The sequence below is a fragment of the Pogoniulus pusillus genome, chromosome 19, assembly GCF_015220805.1.
Source record: "Pogoniulus pusillus isolate bPogPus1 chromosome 19, bPogPus1.pri, whole genome shotgun sequence".
Classification (NCBI taxonomy): Eukaryota; Metazoa; Chordata; class Aves; order Piciformes; family Lybiidae; genus Pogoniulus; species Pogoniulus pusillus.
In genome coordinates this window covers 2266707-2287442 of record NC_087282.1, presented here as the reverse complement: position 1 = coordinate 2287442, position 20736 = coordinate 2266707, and the positions used below count along the sequence as shown (strand labels likewise).

Below are 20736 nucleotides of genomic sequence, written 5' to 3'. Positions count from 1 at the left end.
GGAGAATTAAAATCTCACTATTTCTGAATTGCTGCTATTTGTTTAAGTTCTCCATCCTCAAAATTTGGAAAGCTGATGTTTGGTGTTAGTTTTAGTGAGTGAACGACATTTCTGGCTCCTTACACAGTTTTATGAACAGATAATTCCTTGCTGCCTATGTAGGGCCCTGGACTTGAACAAATCAAAGCCATCGACGTGACTCCTTCTTTGTGCATTGAAAGGTCTGGACCTGAGCATTTTGGGTTCAGTGTTGGTAGTAAGGAATCACCAGATCCTAGAATTCACATTCACTGCCACTTTCCTTTCATTTTTTATTGTTGCATAATTCAGCAGGTTTTTATGTCTCCTCTACAGGGGATATTGGTGTTCTTTGCTCTTAAGGGAAATTTTAAAGGTATTTTCCAGTAGATTTCGTAGTAGGCAAATTTCTATAGGCTATGAAAGGGTTTATTGGATGTCAGACATTATGTCCAATGATTTGCAAGTGTAGGCTATATTTTCTTCATAGTCCTCTGAAATGTTTGACGGATTGTGTCTTAAAACTGGTGATGTGCTGTTAAATTCTGTTTGTAGTTTGCATTTAGTTTGCATGTCAATTGGACTTTAAGTAGACACACAACTCAATGTGGCCAGATGGTGTCTGGGAGTTTTGGAACTCTATAGAGTATGAGGAAAGATTATTGGGCTGTTAAGGGAGATCTGCAGGGGAACAAAGGCTTGTGGATATAAACACTGAAGGGGATTGTCAGTATGGTTTAGAGTCATGGGAGGTGTTTGTGGGCTTTGCTTATTACCTATGATAATTAATACTGGAGTGGATCATCATATAAGATGTATAGTGCACCAGAAGATAGCATTGTTGGTGACCATGATATGCTCCAGCAAAACCAAAGTAGTGTGTGAGCTCAGGATACACAGGATTCTGCCTTTGGTGGTGGGTGCAGTGGTGTTTCTTTGTCACCACAGGCAAATTGTCTGGGACTCACATGAGCTGTCTCAGTCAGTGGTGTTTCCTATTGTAAGTTCTTCATAGACCAGAACTGACACTGGCCTTCTCATTTCAAAGAGTTCAAATAGAGCCAAACTTAAAACCCAGCTTCTCTAATAATGGCTGTGGTTAGCACTAGCTCTATGATTATGTTATTTGTTACTTGTAGCTGACTGTTTTAACAGAGAATTTGTCACCTGCATTTCCTTTAGAAAAATGCTAAGGCATTTGGTCCAGTAGGAAGAGTTCTGGTTTTTATCAAAAAATAGTTTTGGCTGTCTAAAAGTAGCTGGCTTCAAGTGGTCTCTCTAAAGAGCTCTTAGGAGCAAAATAATCTGAAACCATTTTTTCTTCAGTGAGTCTTGCTCTTGCTTCCATTTAGTGTGACTAAATGCAAGTAATGCACGTGGTGAAATAGACACTAATGAAGCACAAGAATCCAATTCTTGCTAGCAGCAATATCTGCTTTTTGGCAATGACAAGATCTGCAAGTTGGTCCAAATGAATTTCATAGCTTCTTAAACTGTTTGATACCCATAGCAGAGGACAATTTAAAGTGACTTTTTTGAAATTAAAACCTCTGGCAACAGGTTTTCCCCTCTCGTTACATCTTCGAGTTTGCAGCCCTTCTGGGCAGTGGTTCAGCAGCATGTGTAGTCCAAACCTTCTTCTCTTCAGATGAAGTTGTGGAATAACAATTCTGCACATTCCCTGTTGTTGTTTTTCTTGATTGCTGCTGTGTGTAATGCAGCTGCTTTTGCTGTATTAGATACATTGTGCTAATACCCTGTTACTTGAAGCTGTGTGTTTGTTTCCCTGACACAAACCATACAGCCACTTCTGGAATGCAAAGACAGTTGTATTTTCTTGTGTAACATCAAACTTATTAATGCATAATGATACTGTGTTTGACTACTCAGTATTCAAGTAGAATACAGAGCCTGAAAATGCAGGTGTTAGGTTGTAACTGAGGGACTGACACAACTAACCTGCCCCTGCTCTCTTCCAGGGATAGACCTGCCCTTTATGATGATGCCTCACCCTCTGCTTCCCGTCAGCCTACCTCCCGCTTCGGTTGCAATGGCAATGAATCAGATGAACCACCTCAACACGATAGCTAACATGGCTGCAGCAGCCCAAATGCACAGTCCTCTCTCCAGGGCAGGGGCCTCTGTTATAAAGGTAAGAGTCATTTCTGAGACTTAGCAAAAATAGCCTTTGGTGGCTAACCAGAACAGTTACAGGGACTTTCTTAAGAAAGATAACCAAGAGGCAATGAGCTTCTGCTGCCTGTAGCACACCTGGTCTGCTGTGCCTGACAGTGCTTCAGTCTGAGGAAATACCCTGAGTACAGTCCAGAAGTTAAGATGCTTCTCTCTATCCACCAATCTGTGATGTAATTAAAAACATGTACTAACACTCACTGGAGCCTAGGGGAATAGGCAGTGCTGCATCTGTTAAGCCTCAAAAGCTATTCTACAATGTTGTTTAAAATCAAACTTAATGTTACACATAAAATAAAATGTTATAAACCTTAGCAGGAGCTCTAGTGCAGTGCAATTCCAGAACAAGTCAGTAACACAGAAAATCATCAGCAGTGCCTTAGTGAGTGTAGTCTCTGGTAGCCACTCTTGAATTTCCTTATGGATGAATAAAACATGTTTGTTCTCCATTCTTCTGTTTACTGATACCACCATACTTTTCAAGGAATAAAGAAATCTCTTTTGTCACATTACAGCAGCATAAAACATTACAGTTTTCTGTTGCTGAGGTTCTGGAAGTCTTTGGGTTTCTTCTCATCTTCTTCCTGGCCCTAAGCATCTCTAAAATTGCCTCAGATTGTTTACTGAGAGTCCACTTCCCAGTTTGGGAAGTCACTGAATTGGTAGAAATTAGTAGAGATTCCATTCGTTTTACTATGTAACTCTCTCTTCAACTGTTCAGACACCTCTTGAGAAAACCATAACCTAAGTACAGCAGAGGAATATTTGTAGCAGCCAGCAGACTGCATAAGCTTTGATTACATAGAAAGGTTGGACCAGATGATCCTTGAGGTCCCTTCCAACCTGTCATTCTGAGATTCTATTTTACATGCTGCCAGTTTGTCAAAATGAAGGTTAAACGTGTATTTGTAAATGATCCTGTTTCTTTTCTCATATAAACTATAGATTTTACAAGCAGTTAGGTTTAAGGATGCTCATTAGCAGGCCCTTGCTGATGCTAGTTACTTATTTACAGCTCTTTTTTACCCCAGCACCTGCACTAGAGGATACACAGTATCCCCACAGCAACAGCAGGTCTCAGGAGCACTCTAGTGGGAGTTATTTCCTTTACACGGTGTCAGAGAAAGTACTCCAGCAGCTGATAGGACAGAGGTGAAATGTGCATCCATTGCTGTGTTACTCTCACCTGGCAAGTGATGCTGCATCTTTCTCTTGTTTGTTCTGAGTGCTGAAGCAGTAGAGTCATTTCATTACACAGAGTGTGAGGCTTCTTCTGTCCTTCCTTCCCTTACGTACAATCATTGAGCTCTGACAACAACTAATTAAGATGAAATCCTTGTACAAACTGAAACATGTGAAGGAAGAGCATTGCTGCTGTTCTTGTCTCTCAGCAGTATTACTTTTATTACATGATGTTATTGAAGTGCATTTTAGTAAGCAAAAAAAATGCCTGGTTTTAGCTAGGCTGCAATTCCAGCAGCATGGCATTACTTAAAATGGGAGAAATGAATTGAATATATTGAGTGTGTATCTATTTCCATACCCTGATGACTAAAATACCACTTGGCCTGTTTTCTGGAGGTGTGAGAATCAGCTGCTTTATAAAGGTTTTGAATGAAGTCATTATGCTTTTTATATCATGTTTGCCATTTAGAAAGGAGCTGTTCTACCAAGATATGCATGATCAGCAAAGTTAACATTTAGTGCTCCAGAAAGAAATGTCATAACTATGAAATTTGATTTCTTCCTGACAGGAACACCATAAATTAGGTAGGAACAATGGTAAGGCTCACAAAACCTTCTTAGCCATCTATAATATGTTCTGATGAGAGCACAGCAGCATCCACTTTCAGTGCTGTGCACCAGTTCTGACAATGCCCCTGTGATAAATCCAGTATTTCAGGGGTTAATGCACATTTGAGAGCTTATTCTGTTTGAAACTTGGCTCAAATGGTTCTGAAGAATCTGTGTAATTGAGGGTCTTGTATGGCAATGCTCACTGCACCACCCTCTCTCTTGCATCTGCTCTCCTGTTAGTTCATTTTTCCGGAGCTATTCTTTAGCTGGGTGAACTCTGCAGCACACCTACTGTCCTAGCTCTAGAGGACTGCTCCAGAGCGGAGGTACACTTAAAGGAATTCAGGCTAGAAACATGTCGTAGTTTGCTGTCCTGTGATAATTTTGCTCCTGAGACTGAGGAAGATCTGCTCAGTAATGGTATTGTCAGGTCTTCAGAAGCCAAGTTTGGATGGGCCCCTGTAGCAAAAGAGAAAGGATTTTCCCCCGAGGCTTACAGAACAACTGGACTCCAGAGAACAATAACTATCTAACATTAAGATTTTTATTTTACAGTGGGCCTATAATGAATATGGCTAATTATGTACCAAATGAATTTGGCTATTAATGTGCACTCACAGCATATGATTCAGCTTATCATAAAGGGACTGTTAAGATTTAGTGAATAGAATGCTGAAAGTGTACCTAAACCTTAACAGATCATTTCAATTAAACTGAATCTAAAGGAGTTGAGACCTCATAGCACCTAATGTGGTTGGCAAATACACAAAGAGGTGTCACTGCAAAACTGGGAACAGCTCTTATGTTCACAGAGGGCACTTAGTTTGCAACCTGAGTCAGACCATGCCTGTATCACAACTCTCTGGCCGGGGGGTCAAGCTCTGTACAATAAAGGCATCAGGAGTGGTGAGGTAGTGTCATTGAGACTGAAGCCTCAGTTTATACAGGTTAAGCAAGAAGGGCCTTGTAGGATGAAAAACCACATTAGCTGACACAGTGTCAGCCAAACGACAGGGAAGGGGCAGGGAGGAGATTTGGGGTTAGGAAAGTGTGAGGAGGGCTGACAAGAAGCAAGTTTCTGATGCTGTGACTCTGTGGGTTTTCTTTATTCTCTGAAAAGCTACTTGCCCAGATGTTCTTTGCAACAGGTTGGTGGGAGATGCTGTGGTTAGAGTGAGCTTGAAACTGCAGGGCTCTCTTCTGTCTTAGATATCAAAGGAGTGCTGAGAGTCATGAGGCAAAGTTTTATCCCAGAGTTTCGAGAGGCTTTTACCCTTTTCTCCCACTTTCCCCTTACTACTTCTTCGATTTGCTCTACATGTTTTGTGCTTTCCTTGCTCCTCTTCTCTTGCTCATGCTCTAACAACCTTTTCAGAGCCAGAGATGTGCTTCTCCTGAGTAGGAGGATTTCTGCAAAGGTTTCCTGCTGGCCATTTTCCCTCTGTCATGATTCCCTCGTGCTTGCTGTCCGTAGTCCCACTTTTCTTTTGTTCTTCCTGCCCTTATCCAGGTCCCAGTTAGGAAAAAATGACACCTTTTTTTGATCACAACTGGAAAACCCAGAGGAAATAAGTTAAAATATCATAGAAATACTTTGTTTGAAAAAAAACCTCAGTTATTTTTGTATCTGAATTCATCTTTCTTTCATTTGGGTTGGGAAACTGAAATCTCAGAAACCAACTCCACAATTTCTGTCTGAATGTTTAAGCTACTGCTAAAGAGAACTGTGCAGTGTTTGTACTGTGTGATCTAGACAGGCAGCTGAGATTTTTGAGTCTGCTTTTCTTTGTGTTCTGTTCTTCTCCTGTTTTTGTGGGATCATGAAAGCATTTGTAAAGGATGGATATGACACGATTTTAAATTCCCCAAAGAGAATACAGATGGGCTGTGTAATTGTTGCTGAGAGGTGCTATTTTCTGTGTGCTCTACAACTCATATTCATAATATTTACCTGACAGCCAGAAAAATGTGACCAGCTCTGAATATTCTGAAACAATTATTCTCAGGAGAAAAATATTTCTTGTTGCAGAATTTAGAACATTTAATTTCATACCTCTCTGTACATTCATTTCATTCTGAATTGTTTTCAGAATGTTGCAAGATGTATAAAATAAGCTGCCATGAAAATTGTGTTCTTTTTCTCATGATTAGATTTATTCTATTCTATCTCCTTAGCATGTGTTCATTGCTGGCAGCTTATTGCTGACATGGATACTAGAATTTGTTGGGGCAGTGTCATGTGAGAGAGTAGTTCGAGTTTGCTTCCTCAAAGTCTGATTTTTGTAGCTGTATCTGTAGGAAAGGAGTTTTGTATCTTTTTATCCACTGATAAAGAGAAACTACTGTTGTAGAGGTTTGTGTGGGGAGGTGTTATTATGTTAAATACCCTTCTCATCTCTCCTTTGGAGGGAGGCCTGTCCCTCTCCCTGCAGTGCCAAAACACCTAGTTGTTAGGTTAAAGAATAAGCAATGAATACTCACTATAAACTTGAAAGTGGAAAAAAAATAGAGCAAGAAGCTCCTGTTTGCAGAGCTTGCAAGAGAATATTGCCAGGCCAAGCACATACTAGCTTTTAGTTCTGGCTCAGATGTTTTAGGTGTTGGCTTAGTCATTTGCATGTGTACTTAATAACTAATATAGCTGTAAAGTAGATTAGCTCTAGCATTATCATCATTAGTCCTGGGAGCCCCTTTCTTTCATTCAGTAGCAGCACAGGGTGAAGCAATTCACAGGAGGTGACAAGAAGAAAATTCCCACTGCAAGATGCTTTGCAATTTCAGGCACTATTGTACTTTCAGATTCAGAGTGAAAAGTGAAGGTAAAATCTCAGTATCTGAGCAGAGGCTGTCCTAGTTCTCCCAGTGCCTGCTAGTTTAAGAACTGGTAAAGAAGGAAGCTGGTGTTTGGCAGTTTACCAGTGCCAGCCCATTGGCTGTGGCTTTCTGTTTGGCTGAGCAGCTGGCAATTAATGAATTGATAGGAAGCAGTCACAAGGTAATGGAATTAGCAAGTGAACATCTGGTATTAAAAATCAGTAAACACAGAAGAGTTTTTGGTTTCTTAAATTTGGTTGGGAAATAATTGCCAGTTGACTACAACTGAAACAACTGCATGTACACAGGGAAAAGGATTGCATTTTAAATGGCAAGGTAGGTATTTTAAGTGAGTGACTTCCCAACACACTGCAGAAGATGAATGGGGTCCAGCTGGCTTTCAGACATACAGATCCTATCTTAGTTTCTAGACCAGCTGTTTACCTTGTTCATCTCCAGTTCTTACAGCAACTGGAGATGCTATAAGTAGCACAGAAGACCAACAAGTCATCCATATTCTGTGTGTGTGCACAGTTCCAGACTGAGGTGATCCAAAATACAAACCTAAGCATTGTTCTCTAGCCCAGAAGCAGTAATTCTCACCGTCATCTTTCTTCTCAGCTGCTGTCAGGCATCATTTCAAGTTTAGCACAGCTCCTGCTAGCTGTGTCAGGATTATTCTTTTACTTTGAAAAGCTTAAATGCCAACTGTGTGTTACTGTTCACAACAATGCATTAGTTCAGGACTGTAAACTTTAGATCATCATTAAAAATGTACTTATTATTAGAAGTCAGATGATACTACTGTCAGCCAAGGTCTACTGAAAAGAAACATGTGGTTTAGTATTAGCTGAAAAAACCCCACCAAAAATTCAGTTCTTTGCTGACTGAAACTGTGCACTTTTCATATGCTTCTCTTATGGAGGATGGAATCCAGGCAGGAAAATAGCAGCAGCTATATCACAGCCATGAAACTGTGGTAGTTTTGGGTAGGAGGTGAAGAGGTTTTCAGCCAGTCTGCTGCCTTCACAGAGCCCTCCAGAGAAACAGGTCTCTGGTTTTTAGATGGTTTTTAACTTGTGCCAAGTACTGGGAGATTGAGGTGCAGGACAATAAACATTCCAGTGGGGAACTAGAGTGCAAATTACTGTTGGAAAATCTATTCTGCCAGAGCCCAAGAACAGTTTGTCATCAGCTCTGAATCATTCTTACAACAGTTGAAAGCTCTAATCTGGACCTAAAACCAGTAGAATCCCCATTTTTCCTTCCTCTCTCTTTCTGGTGAATTCCATCTCTCCTGCCACTGCAGAGCCCTGTACAGAAGCAGCACCTCAACTGAGTATGAAATATCAAGATAAATCTCTGAATAAAATATCCAGGACTCAGACAAATTTCCAAAACTTGCTTGTCAACAGTGAAATGCCATTAAATCCTCGAGGAACTCATTAATAGATTAACATTTGGAGGAGTAATTACAGTTAGATTAGAACTAAGAATAAAGGAAGAACCAGCAGCATTGTGCCTCTAAACTTGACACAAAATGAGGATCAGTACTATGAAAAAATCAGAAGTAAGGAATTAAGGTCAGGATGGTTATGCCAAAAAACAAGTAAGCTGTTCTTAAATTTCAGATAAAACTAGTATAGATGTAACTGCTGTGTGCTGATTGATATTATTGGTGTGGATACTACCTCACAGGGGATAGAAAACTGGGTACCGAGGTGAAATCAAGGATGTATCTGGAAATTGGATGAGGTGATGACTTCAGTACCATTAACCTAAATCACAACTAAAATTAACAGTGTCAAGCTCTGTAGCTACATTTTCTGAGCCAAAGCAAGACACTGATCTTTAGTGGGACAGAAATATATTACCCTTCAAAAGGATTAAATACTGCTAAAGTCTTTTTTGAGAATTTATGTTCCAGCTCTGTAAAGGGAAGAGAAAAGATGAGCTGAAGTAGGTACTATAGATAGATAAATAGGGGAGATGTGAGAAATGTTTTAATTTTTCACTAAATTCTCACAATCTGTAAATTTTATATATATAATTCATTCCATTATAAGCTGCAATATGAATCTTGCAGATTTATCAAATAGGAGGAAATACAAATGGGGGGAAAAGTACTTTATTTAGAAGTGCTTCTCCATCGCTGTGAGGGCACCTACAGTAGAACCAGCCTGCACAGCAGCCTGCTGGTGGCAGCTGAGCTATTTTTAAGAGCAACAACAGCAACAAAAATATATTACAAGTACCAGGATTGTAAAATACATAGATGGCAAATAAAATGAAGTCATCAATGTGTGGAAAAATGTTAAGGTTTTAGATTTGCAATTTTCCTATTTAAATGCCCTTATTGATTTGTTAGAAATACTGTTAACCCTGTGTTTGGAAAATGAGGAGGACATTATCACTTGTGTTCTCATTTGTAATAAAATAGATTAACTTGCTGTGAAATTTTAACTAGGCTGAGACACAACAGTAGCTACCTAATGAACCAGAGCACATTGCTGTTAAGTAGCTAAATAGATGCATACTGATTACAGGACTGAAAAATGGATCTGTTTACGTGGAGAAAAAAAAAGGAGTCTGTTCATAGTGTTCTTCATTAGAGAAGGGAAACTCAGCATTCTGTTTCCACACCAGCATTTGGAGGTAGACAGTTTCTTCCTCCGTGTGCGGTCTTAGATGATGGTGCAGTGCCCTCATTTGTAGTGCACATGGCACAGAGAACATTTCAGTTCCTTTGTTGCTCATAGAGAAAACTTTATCATCCTGCACGTGTAGTGTTCTTGTAACTGGGAAGACATCAGGTGACAGTCAGCTAATGCTCTCAGAAAGTGATTCACTGTGTGATTAAGAATGACATTATTATTATTTGACAGTTTCATTTCTGCCTATTTCAAACCAAGGCTCTGAGTTTGAAAGCAAATTAGTCGAAGCAGAAATTACTCTATAGCAAGAGACTGGGGGAAATGCATTTACCAGAAGGAGCTCGAATCCTTTGCTTTTCCAAATCATCAGCTTTTGAATTACTCCGATAACTCCCATTTAAGATGATATATGTGGCTGTTTGTGTGATAGCAAAGTGTTAATTCATAGTCATATTTGTTCATAGCCTTTTTTGCAGAACAGTTGGCTGTCCTCTCCTTGGCTGTTCATTTTCATGGCTGCAATAGACAATGAAATTTACTTAAAGGATGTACTCTTTGGTGAAAGTAATCATTTCAGAACGGTATCTTAATTGTAAATGGAGTTCTCTCTGGTAGAAAGAGAGCAAAGAGTGCTAAAGAGAACTGTTAGAACTGAAATCCAGTTGCATAAAATTACAGGCAGAGTTAATAGCCTGTTAGCAGTATCCTAGTTGGAAGCTGTTATTTACACAGAGGTAAAAGAGACAGACTATTCATCAGCTCAGGATTGTGTGTGCCTGACTGATCATTTATTTAGGAGAATGCTTCTTGGGGTAAGAACGTGATATTTGGAAGTATTGTAATAGACAACCCATTCACAGAGTAAGACATGACTCTGACTCAGCAACCTCTCAAACCCCTCTGTTTTGGAGATGGAGAAGAAGAAAGCACAGGAGACTTTAAGACCAGTGTCTCTGAATTTTTGAATTAATTTCTTTTAAACCATTTGGTTTTCCAAAATTTCAGAACTTGTGACTCAACATCATAGATTCATTCCTCTTAAAACTTAATAAACATGTTTAATTAGCAGTCAAAAAACCCTGCAATTGAAAGTCTCTCTTCAAGGTTTATTAGTTCTTGTATGTTCATTGAGTAACAGATAATTAGTGAAACGAGATCCATTGAGGATTAGCAGCTATGTAATAGATACACATCTGTTTCATGAGGCTCACTTGTTACTGGATGTAGGAGAACTATCCTGTTAAAAACACCTTCAATGCTGTTTTCAGCTGCTGAGATTGGAACGGGCAAAGCCACCCCTCACTATTAGAAGGATCCAGTCTCGTGTTCCCTGTGCATCATTCTCAAAAGTACCTGTAAATGTGAAGATGAGTGTGGTTTAGAGAGATTTTTTTATGGGTAGCAGAACTTTCCTTAAATGTTGCTTACTGCCAGTGCTATTAATGAGTTGCCTCAACAGGTTATGCACAGAAGCCATTATGCCAGCTACTCAGAATGGAATAACTGTTAGCATCTACTGTTCTCTTCCTAAAGCTATCTTGCTCGGTTAGTAATGAGCAAAAACTGCATGAAGAGTTCAGATGCTGTGGAGTTTGTTTTCAAAAGCACATGGTAAATTGCCACCAAGCAGCCAGATTGCATGCTCCTAATGAAAAATCTTGGAGAATAGGTTGGAAAGGCAGAAAAATTGCAAAGTTCCTTTGAGACAACTTCCCCAGATTACACTGTAATTGTGATTTTTAATGAGGTGGAGACAAGAGGATCTCCCCACACCTTTTTTTTTTTTAAAGAAAAAAAAGAAAAATGAAAGTAATATTTCAGTTCCAGGTTTCCACAGGGAACAGCTGATTGCCAGGGATGAAGGCAGCTCCAAAAACACTGTTTCTGGGATTCTATAAATGCAAGCATCTCATTGTTAGTGCTTCTCTACGCTGCAATTGTCTTGTGACTCACAGAAGAGATTTTAAGATAAGAATGTCTGAAATAGCTCAGGCCATCATCTGTCCCTTTTAGAAGACTGTAATTTTTTTGGTGGTCCTGGAAACAGAAATGAAGGGTGCTGGACTTGTGAGTGAATTCAGAAAAAAGTTATATTTGAGGGATCTTAAGTGATCATATAAGCTCTTGCCTTCTTAAGACAGGATGAGTTATTATTGATGCCACACTTTCACTGGTGAAAATTCCATGGCCTCTTGAGACAATTTGCAAGTACACAGAGCTGCAGAATTTCATTTTTACTATTTTTTAAATAATTTCCTGTCCTCCCTTTTCTGCTTACTTAAAATGCTAAGTTTTGTGTGCAAATGTACACGAGAAGTTACAGTTTTTTGCCAGTGATGCTTTTCATGCATAAGTGAAGTTCCTACCATGCCACAATTTGTCTGAGTGCTACCCTGAGAAGATGCTGATGTGATTTTCTTGGGTACAGATTCTAGGGAGTTTACAGATTTGACTGCATAGAGTGACAATTTAGTCCAAACCTAAATTGTTTGAAAGCTGACTGATATGTGTCCATTTTACTATCTGTAGATTAAAAGTAGTTTGTGAAAACAATGTGAACATTCTTTATGTTCCCATGTGTGAAAAAGCTACCAAGAGAAAAAAGAGAAAGGGGGTGGCAAATGCTGTATCATGACAGAAAGAGTGAAGCTGTGCCTGGATGCATTGCCTGGCTATCAGAGGTATGGCTGTTCTGGGCTCCAGAAGATGACGCTGCTCTTTTGACCTGAGTTCTGTTTATCTCAGAAGGACCATTTGCTATTGCTATTTAAGCCAGCTTCATTTTTTTTCAGTGAACTTGAGTAAAGTTCATGAATGAAGTTGCACAGACCTTGTTTTGTTTCTGTTTCAAGGAAAGGATTCAAGACAGCCCCTCTCCAGCTCCATCTCTAGAAGACAGTCAGCGGCCTGGGAGCCATGCTTCCTCCCACCAGAGTAGCAGCGTGTCCAGCTCGCCGTCCCAGTTGGACAACACACCTGACAGAATTGGTTAGTGCTCTGCAGCCTCACACCTCTTCACACTGACTGACCTCAACAATTGTGGAGGTTTATTGAAGCAAATGTTTCTTTGACAGGGAACTCAGGAAAGTGCTCAATTGCTAAAACCCCCCGAAAGTTCAACACTGTAGTTTTTGTTAGGTTCATTGCCATGCACAGCCTAGCCCCCTGGATTCATTCTCTGCCAGCATCCACCCACGCACAGCAGGTAACATCCCTTCTCTGATGTGACTGACTTCTCTTGCATGCTGGAGTGAGGAAGTGCCTCTGAAGGCACCTGGAGCTGCAAAACACAAGCCGTCTTTTTCTTCCTATGTGTGTCAGAAAAGTCACAGACCATATGATGGCTCTTCCCTTCCAGAACCTCCTCACTCTCACACATTCCCTTGCCACCATGAGGTGAGGGCTGTCTGACTTTTTTGGTTTCTCCACCACAGCTTTCACAGCCTGTGCATTATTGAGACTGTGTTTGAAATGCTTGTTCAGTCTAGAGGAAGTTTAGGTCCTATTCTTGGTGCTTCCAAGAGGGATCTAGGGCAAGTCAGTTAACATCTCTTCACATCAGTGTGTGTCAACACTGTTGTCTTCAGTGACTGGAGCCCATGCAGGCATTGCTGAGCTACGTTTTTGAACTGCAACACCAGTGCAGCCCATGTAAGTCAGCGTAGACTGAGCTACTCAGATGCTTGCTGGGATTTTGCAGTTTTGCCTCTAGTCAGCACCATGATACTACACATAGGAGAGCTGACTTCACGAGCTAGTCAGCAGAACCTGAATTGCATCACCTAAATGTACACACACAGACGGCAGAGACTACAAAGTAGAACCCCCTCAGCTTTTTCTTATGTAAAATAGGCCAAGAAGTAGAGCAGGTAACGTAACTTCCTATAGCAACAGGGAAAAGGGACTGTGGTCCTCACCATAGTGTTCCCTAAAATATGGCAATGAAAGTTTTAACAAGTGTCCTTGCCCAAATAACTTTAGTCTGTAATTGGTTAGTTATTGAGTGGGAAATGCTTTCATCAAACAAGAACAAAGGAAACAGGTGTCCTGAAATCATAAACTTAAAGCCACTTGCTGGTCTTGCAAGTGTTAAGCGAGGAATTTCACTCAGCCCTGCGGTGTGTTGGGGTTTTACTGGCATCTAGCAACTTGGATTACTGTCTGACAATCTGTATTTTTTGTTAAGCTGCTTTCTAGGTAATTGCTAAGACTTAAATATTTAAATGTCTTTTCAAAAAAAAATAGTTCTGTGAAGTACTTTTCTAATTCGTTAATTTGAGCATTTCATGAGAATTCACATTCATCTTGCTAGTAATTCAGGCTTCAGCCTAGTAGCTTTTTTTAACAGCTTGAGCAAATTTGCTTCTGCTGCACATTTCTCACGTGTAAGTGCTGAACTGGAACAGTGAAATGGTTGATTGTGGACAGCAAAAACGGTCAGTTAGTTTACACTCTCTATATAGCATAAATAAATGGGAAAATACCAAACTCTCGATAGAAAGGAAATAGAATCTGCTATTTTCCTCTCCTGACGTTTCTTTACTGCTGGTGTTACATAGCTGTGCACTCTGATTTTTTTAGCTATGCTGACCAACAACAGGGAAGGAGAACTCATTGATCAAGAAACTGGGACCAGCCTAAAAAAAATACAAAAGGAGAAAGGTAAAATTACAGATGGTTTTCCATCTCAGGCGTTTGATTACACTAATGATATGCTTTATTCCTTTTTCTAGCATTCTGCATATGCAGTGGTATTACATTACACATTTAAGAGAGCTAAGTGCTCAATTGCAGTGAACAGTGTATCCAGTGAATTTACATGTCCTTCTTCTTGGGAAGTGTAAACAACCATGCCTTTGCTTCTCTCTGCTGATGTGCCACGAGGCTAACATTTTGCCTTTCCTTTCACTCAATTGTTTCGCAAGTTCTAGCACATACTGGATTGGTCCCATGGTTTTGCTTCTCTGTCTCCAGGGGCTCTGTGTGCAGATTAGTGCTGCTGCCTAGGTGAGGGAAATGCCAGCTTTTGTTCCTAGTAACATGACATGACCTCACAAGTGAGGGGCTGTGGGGAAAGAGGTGATATTGGCCTGTAGTGATTGTCCTGTAGGCAGGGAAGTGCTTCCTCTGCCTGGCTCTCCCTGCTGTGACTGTTGGATACTGGAGGAAGTGAATCTGTTGGTGTGTGCAGGTAAGGCTGGGGAAGTGTTTTGGTAGTAGAGAGCATGTGCCATTTGTGGCTGCACATGAAGGAAGAGCAAGCTGTTTTGTTTGCTTGCAAATGGAACAAAAAGAGGAATCATACTAATAGGTAAGAGCTTTATTCTAGCAGTATGCAGAGGAAGCACCCTGCAAAATGAGTGCCTGCAGGAAAAAGGAGATGGGGTGTGGTCAAATAAATGAAAGAAAGCTGAAGCTAGGTGAATACTGGAAAAGTACTGTGAAGGCTTGTGCTGAGGGAGGTGTTCAGTTTTCAGAGTGAAAAATAGGAAGGAAAAGGAAAGGAAATAACCAAAAGAGAAGACAACATAAGCTAAAGGCACAAAGAAGTCTACTGTAAATAGGAGCTTTTTGTGGTAAATGAAAAGACAAACTGATTTGCTTTAACTGAGCTGATTTTAGTGTGTTCTCTGAGAAAAGTAAGAAGTCAGATAGAGACAGTTTTGTGAGCTACTCAGAAATAAATGTGACGGCCACGTGTGCCCTGTGGTTCCAGAAGTACATAAAATGACTTGAGCAGCTTCAGGATTTTATATATCAGCTCTATTCCATAGACTTCAGCAAGTGATGCATAGAGAGAGCCTGAAACTTCTTTCTTATATTTTGTATTTTCATACTTAGGTATCTTCTTGAAAGCAGAAGCAGCTATTTTCAGTGGCTTCTCTAGGCATGTAATCACTTCCCTCATGAGTCCTAAGTGTGCCCTTCTGTGCTATTCTGAGATAATTTTCTGTCTGGATCATCAGGCTAAACTCCTAACCTCTGTTAGGATACCTAACTCCTGTTGGCATTTGTGGACCAACACCAGAAGTTGGACAGTTTTCAAGCATACCTTTATTCCTAAGATTAAAAAATTACATTTCTGTAGGAGTTAGGTAAGTAAATCATCTAGCCCAGAAAGTGTAGTTGGTTTTAATTTTGTGGCACTGTGCATGGTTTCTTACCACATGTTTAGTCATTTTTCAGCAAAGTAGTTCAATATCCTAAGGGGTTTGGAGATGTAAATCATGTAGATAGTGGTGGTAGCAGTCCTGTCACTCAGGATGGATGAAGGAAGGTACAGTTTAAGGATCAGAAAAGACAATTCAGAAATCCCAAAAAGCGTGAAAATAATCTAAACCCCACCACCTGTGAACCCAATTCCCAGGCTTCTGCACTCTTTGATCATTCCCTGTAACACATATGAAATGACAAAGATCTGATGCTAACGTTTTATGTACTGTAATTCTCCCCAAGTTTGAAGTTGTACAGCTGCCTTCCTGTCCTGCTCTACGTTTTTGCATACTATTACCTTGCTTTAATTGCTGAGGTACTGGCAAATGAGTCTTTGTATGTATTCCTGCTGCACACACCTAGGGGATACTTTCAGGATGAATTTAGTGGTGAGAAATTCACCAGCATCAGAAGAAAGTGCTTCAAAATCATGAGACATTTTAAATTATCGTCTTAAGGACAAAACAAATCTTCTGCACAGGTCCAGTTTTTCTTCTGAAGACACAAACACGAGAAATTCTTTATTTTTACCAAGTAAAGATGTGATTTTGAAGTAATCTCGTGGCTCCAGACCCTTTTGGTGATGTTACAGTGGGATGAAAGTTGGAATGTAAAGATACCCATTTGGGGTACCCAAGAATTGCAAGCTGGCTTTGCATTTGTCAGTGTGACATACAGCACAGCTCCTGTAGGGGTCTGTGGTTTATGGGACACCCATTAACTGAGGGACTGGACCAGCAGGGCAGAGACTGCTGCTGAAAACCTTCAGGCTGTGTGTGCTAGGCCTTTCTGCCACCCCATACAAGTGTTGCTACTGCTCAGTGATTTGGCTCACTCCCCTACAGATTCTTTGTTCCTAATATTATTCTCTTGTGTATAATTATTTTAGGCTCTGCTGTACCTCAGATGCATTGCATGTTTTTATAGTCAGAGGTGGACAGTTGCTGAAGAGTCTGATCTGTGCTGGGCTGCTCAGCAGAAGCTGTATGTGTAATTTGTACACAAAACAAGCTTTGTTTTCTCCAAAACCTGCCATTACTTTTGCTAAGGCAAAATCTATTTACCATGGAAAAGATCCTCAAAGTTATTGAGGAGGAATGTAGTTAAAATGAAAGTATCAACATTTATTAAGTATGACAAGTAAGCGGTTTATACAACCGTGGCAAACATATGTTTTCACATCTGTTTTGAGTAATATCATCATGATTTTAAAAATGATTTATAGCTCTGCAGGCCATAAAATGCCAGCTTTGCTCTAAGTTGGAAGTTTTCAAACAACAAAGAAATTGTTGGAGGCATATATTGAGCGTGGGCTTGCATTGTACACCTTTGATAGAACTTTACAAATAAGAGCACTCTGTAACAATTAAGATAGCAACAAATGGAAATTAAGCAAGTAACATTTAGCAGTAGCACTGCTTATGTGAAATCTTCAGATAAAAGTTATTGCAATGATGAGAGGCAAATACTGTGGTACCCCTCAGGACACACAGGGTTTGTTTTCCTTGTCCCGTTTTAAGTGATCCCAGCGCCAGACAAAAATGTGCTGCTTTGTTCTCATCAAAGTAATTTCAAGGTAATTAGGGCCGAAGAGAACGTGGTGTAAGAACCATAGAATCGACCAGGTTGGAAGGACAGTTGGTGTGAGCTTGCTCCAGTTATGCTGAGCTGTTTGCATATGTTGGTGGGGCAGAAGTTACAGCCTTAGTGGCTGGCTGGGCGCAGAGAGGTTAGAGCCCTGTTACAGACCATACCTGGAAGCTTTTTGAAGGAGAAATGCCATTAAATCTTAATTACTCCACATCCTTTCTTCCTCCTTTTAGCATGGCCAGGTGTAACGTTAGAGGACAACAAAGGCAAGCATCTTTGCAAGGCTGCAGTTGGGGTTTTTAACCCAAAATGCTTTTTTGTATTTTAGTGCAATGTCTTTAGCCCTTACTGCACACAGGCATTTCACTTGCGCACCCGTGTCAGGGGTGAGGGAAAACCATCTGTACCTTATTTTGAAAGCACTAGGAAGGACACAGAGCTAGAAAATCCCTCACAGAGCACAGCCCCAGATGTTTACAGAAACTTAAACACCAGTTCTTCCTGATTGTGTTTACTTGCAGTGTCTGGGTTTAGGTAGTTGCATTGTACCTGCACAGCTGCTCACAAACCCTGAAGTTTAAATTTATCTGCTTCAGTACAGGTCCTGGAAGAAATCTGCATTGTGTGGGAAAGGTTTGTTTGACACAAGCCTCTGTGGCTTTACAGAACCCTCGCTATGAATTCTGGCTTTAGGAAGGTTAAATGAGCCAGAAGAGGATTCGGCCATGCCTGCCAGTCGGGTTTAAATTCCGCTACAATTATTCTGTTTGACTGCACGACAAGAAATATTTCATATGCTCCTCATATGGGATGGAGTAGTAAAAGGCACTGGCCCAACTCCTGCCACTGTGAAATCAATGAGAACATTCATGGTGTCTCCAATGGGAGCAGAGTTTGGCCAAAGCCTAATGTTTTGGAAGATGGCTCCCTCGGCTAATACTGCTGGTTGTTGCTGCAGACAGCAGTGGTGTGCTCACACAGGCTGCACACTTGCAGCTCTTCCTGGAGGCCTGCGTAGAGCTGGGCATAGGCCAGCTCTAGCCCTCCGCCTCTGACTTGAGCAAGGAGGTTAGCAGGAGGTGTGGTCCCTGGGGCACCGTGGTGCGCTCTGACCAGGTGTTCACCAGGGTGTTCAGGTGGTTGGAGCTGTATTAAGTGAGCCAGAGTAAAATTTCACAGGAAGAGTTTGTACATGACCAGTATGTCCATACTTAGTTATTTTTCAGTAGTTAGTTGTTTTTCAAGCAGTCTGTGAGTAGAAATAAAGATGGTATTCACTTTGAAATGTCTCAGAGCTGCTAAGGGGTGACACTACCCTCCTTTAGCCCACCTGTCTGCATTTTTAGAGCACAAATCTGGAGCTGATGGCCATGTCTTGCATTTCCAGCAGGCAGTAGTCTCCAAAAATGTGCACCTGGCACCTAGCCCTTTTCATTTTATTATAGAACACTTTTCCCTTTATTACTTCAAGGAAATGGGAATGTTGCATCATTGCTATCAGCTGAGTGAAATGTTTTCAGATGACCAGAGACTAAGGCAATGAAAGAGTAACTTTATTTATTTATTGTATTTCATGAGCAGCCAAGAGGGTTTGTGCTGCTTAAATTAATCATTGCCAAAGGACTGGGCTTCTCAGGATGTGAGGAGAATGAGCAGGTGCAGAGCACCTGAAACAGTGACAGGCTGGTGCTGGGGGTGTCCTTCAGAGAAAGGACTGTTCCAGCAGTTAATCTGAAAGCATCCAGATGGAGAGTGCAAGGGGCAGGAATGAGAAGTAGGAGTAGGGGGCTGTAGCATACAGCATGTGTAAGTGTGCAAGGGGTGCCAGCACAAGTGTTCACCATGCTGTGCTGTTCCTTGACATACCAATACCTGCATCTTAAAGATGCCATGAGCAAAAAGCAACTTCTGCCATGGGAAACTGCCCAGGTTAGAAGTGAAGTTGTGTTCCTTGTTGGTATCTGTGTGTATTAGAGACCCAGGGGTAGTTCCATAAGTGGTGGGTGCAGCAATGCATGGCTTGAAAGGTTGTAAGGGTTCCTTTCCCAAAGCCTTCCAGTGACATGCACAGTGCAGGTGGTCACTGGAAAGTGCAGAGATATTTTTGCACTCTCTGTCCTCTGAGAATACTGAAAGATTAGAAGCACAGAGCTCTATTCTGGGCAAAGGCTTTTTCCACAAGTTCTTCTTCTGTTAAATTTAACCTGCAAGTGAACTGCCAACTGTGAAAGTGGAGGCCTGAGAGTCGGTGTGATCTTTTATCAGTCCACCAGTCAAAAAAACCCCAAACCCCAGCTCCTTTAAACCAAGGCAAACTCTTGCTAATGCTTAGAGTCACAAAAACTCCTTTAAACCGAGGCAAACTCTTACTAATGCTTAGAGTCACAGTATGTGTAAACAGAAAATAATGGCCTAGACTCATGTTATTGTGATTGTGTGTTTAAACATTGCTGAAACATGTAAAATACAAGAGCTAGTAATGAAGTGTTCCAAGGTCACATCTTTTACGTTAGGTTTGTATTAGGTCTTTATTTGCAGAATCATTTGTAAGGATGTGTTTGTTCCTTGTGAGTAGAATACCTGCTCCGTAATTGTCTTGGCAGATGGACTAAGCCAGATCCTGACACTGATACATAATTTATTCATATGTTTTATTTATTAGATTTCAGAGTCTTTAATGTATTGCTGTCTAAACACTACAAATCATTAACCTGTATGAAGATAGTGAAGCAGTGATATTTTCTTTATTGAGAAGGCTTTGGAGCATTTGTGTAAGCCCATGGAATGAAATGGGCAGATAGGAATGAGCGGTGACACAAATAAGGTAGCTACTGTCCAGAGTCAGGGTGTCTCAGCAGAGTTTACCATTCCCACTTTTCCTCCAACACTGAGAGTTTAACTTTTGGCAGGTCCATCTTACTGAGCTGTATCAGATTTGAAAGGCATACAAAGGGGAGAAGAGTTACTGATAGGCACCCAGTGACCTAAGAAAGCTTTTGGATTAGGCTCAGGAATCCTTTTCTTTGAGTTACCCTCGGATTAAAACTGTCCCTTTGAATGCTCTGATTTGTAATACTTCTGATGCAAAGTCGTTAAGCTGAAAGCTGCAGTTGGTGACATTCTTAATGGCTGTGAGTTATTTACTAAGTTTGCCTTCAGTCCCCCTTACCAGCAGTGAGACCTGAAAAAGATGAGTGCAGAAAGGTCGTGTCCCAGAGACCCTCAAGATGTGACAGGGGGTCAGCTCCCCCTGCCTGTGCTCCAAACCTTCCTGAAACAGAGACTTCTTTCTAAGGCTTGCTAGTAGAGAATGAGGCTTTAGTGTTCATCATCTTGCCCGTAGATGGATCTTACATAGCAGTGACAAACTGAGTGACAGTCACAGCCGTGGCCCTGCCCCAGAGTCTTTGTTTCGGTCAAGAATAGAGAGGGCCAATAGAGGGCGACAAAGCTGGAG

General features: G+C 40.9%; 1 protein-coding gene across 3 annotated transcripts in view; it reads left to right on the top strand.

Moving 5' to 3' along the window:
• Window positions 1-20736, top strand: part of DACH2 (dachshund family transcription factor 2) — a 280125-nt gene that overhangs the window by 215735 nt on the left and 43654 nt on the right. For all 3 annotated transcript variants that reach the window (XM_064158956.1, XM_064158954.1, XM_064158957.1), the window contains exons 5-7: window positions 1998-2170; window positions 12329-12464; window positions 14058-14138. In XM_064158956.1, the coding sequence (XP_064015026.1) occupies window positions 1998-2170; window positions 12329-12464; window positions 14058-14138 (390 nt within the window). The remainder of the gene's footprint in view (window positions 1-1997; window positions 2171-12328; window positions 12465-14057; window positions 14139-20736) is intronic.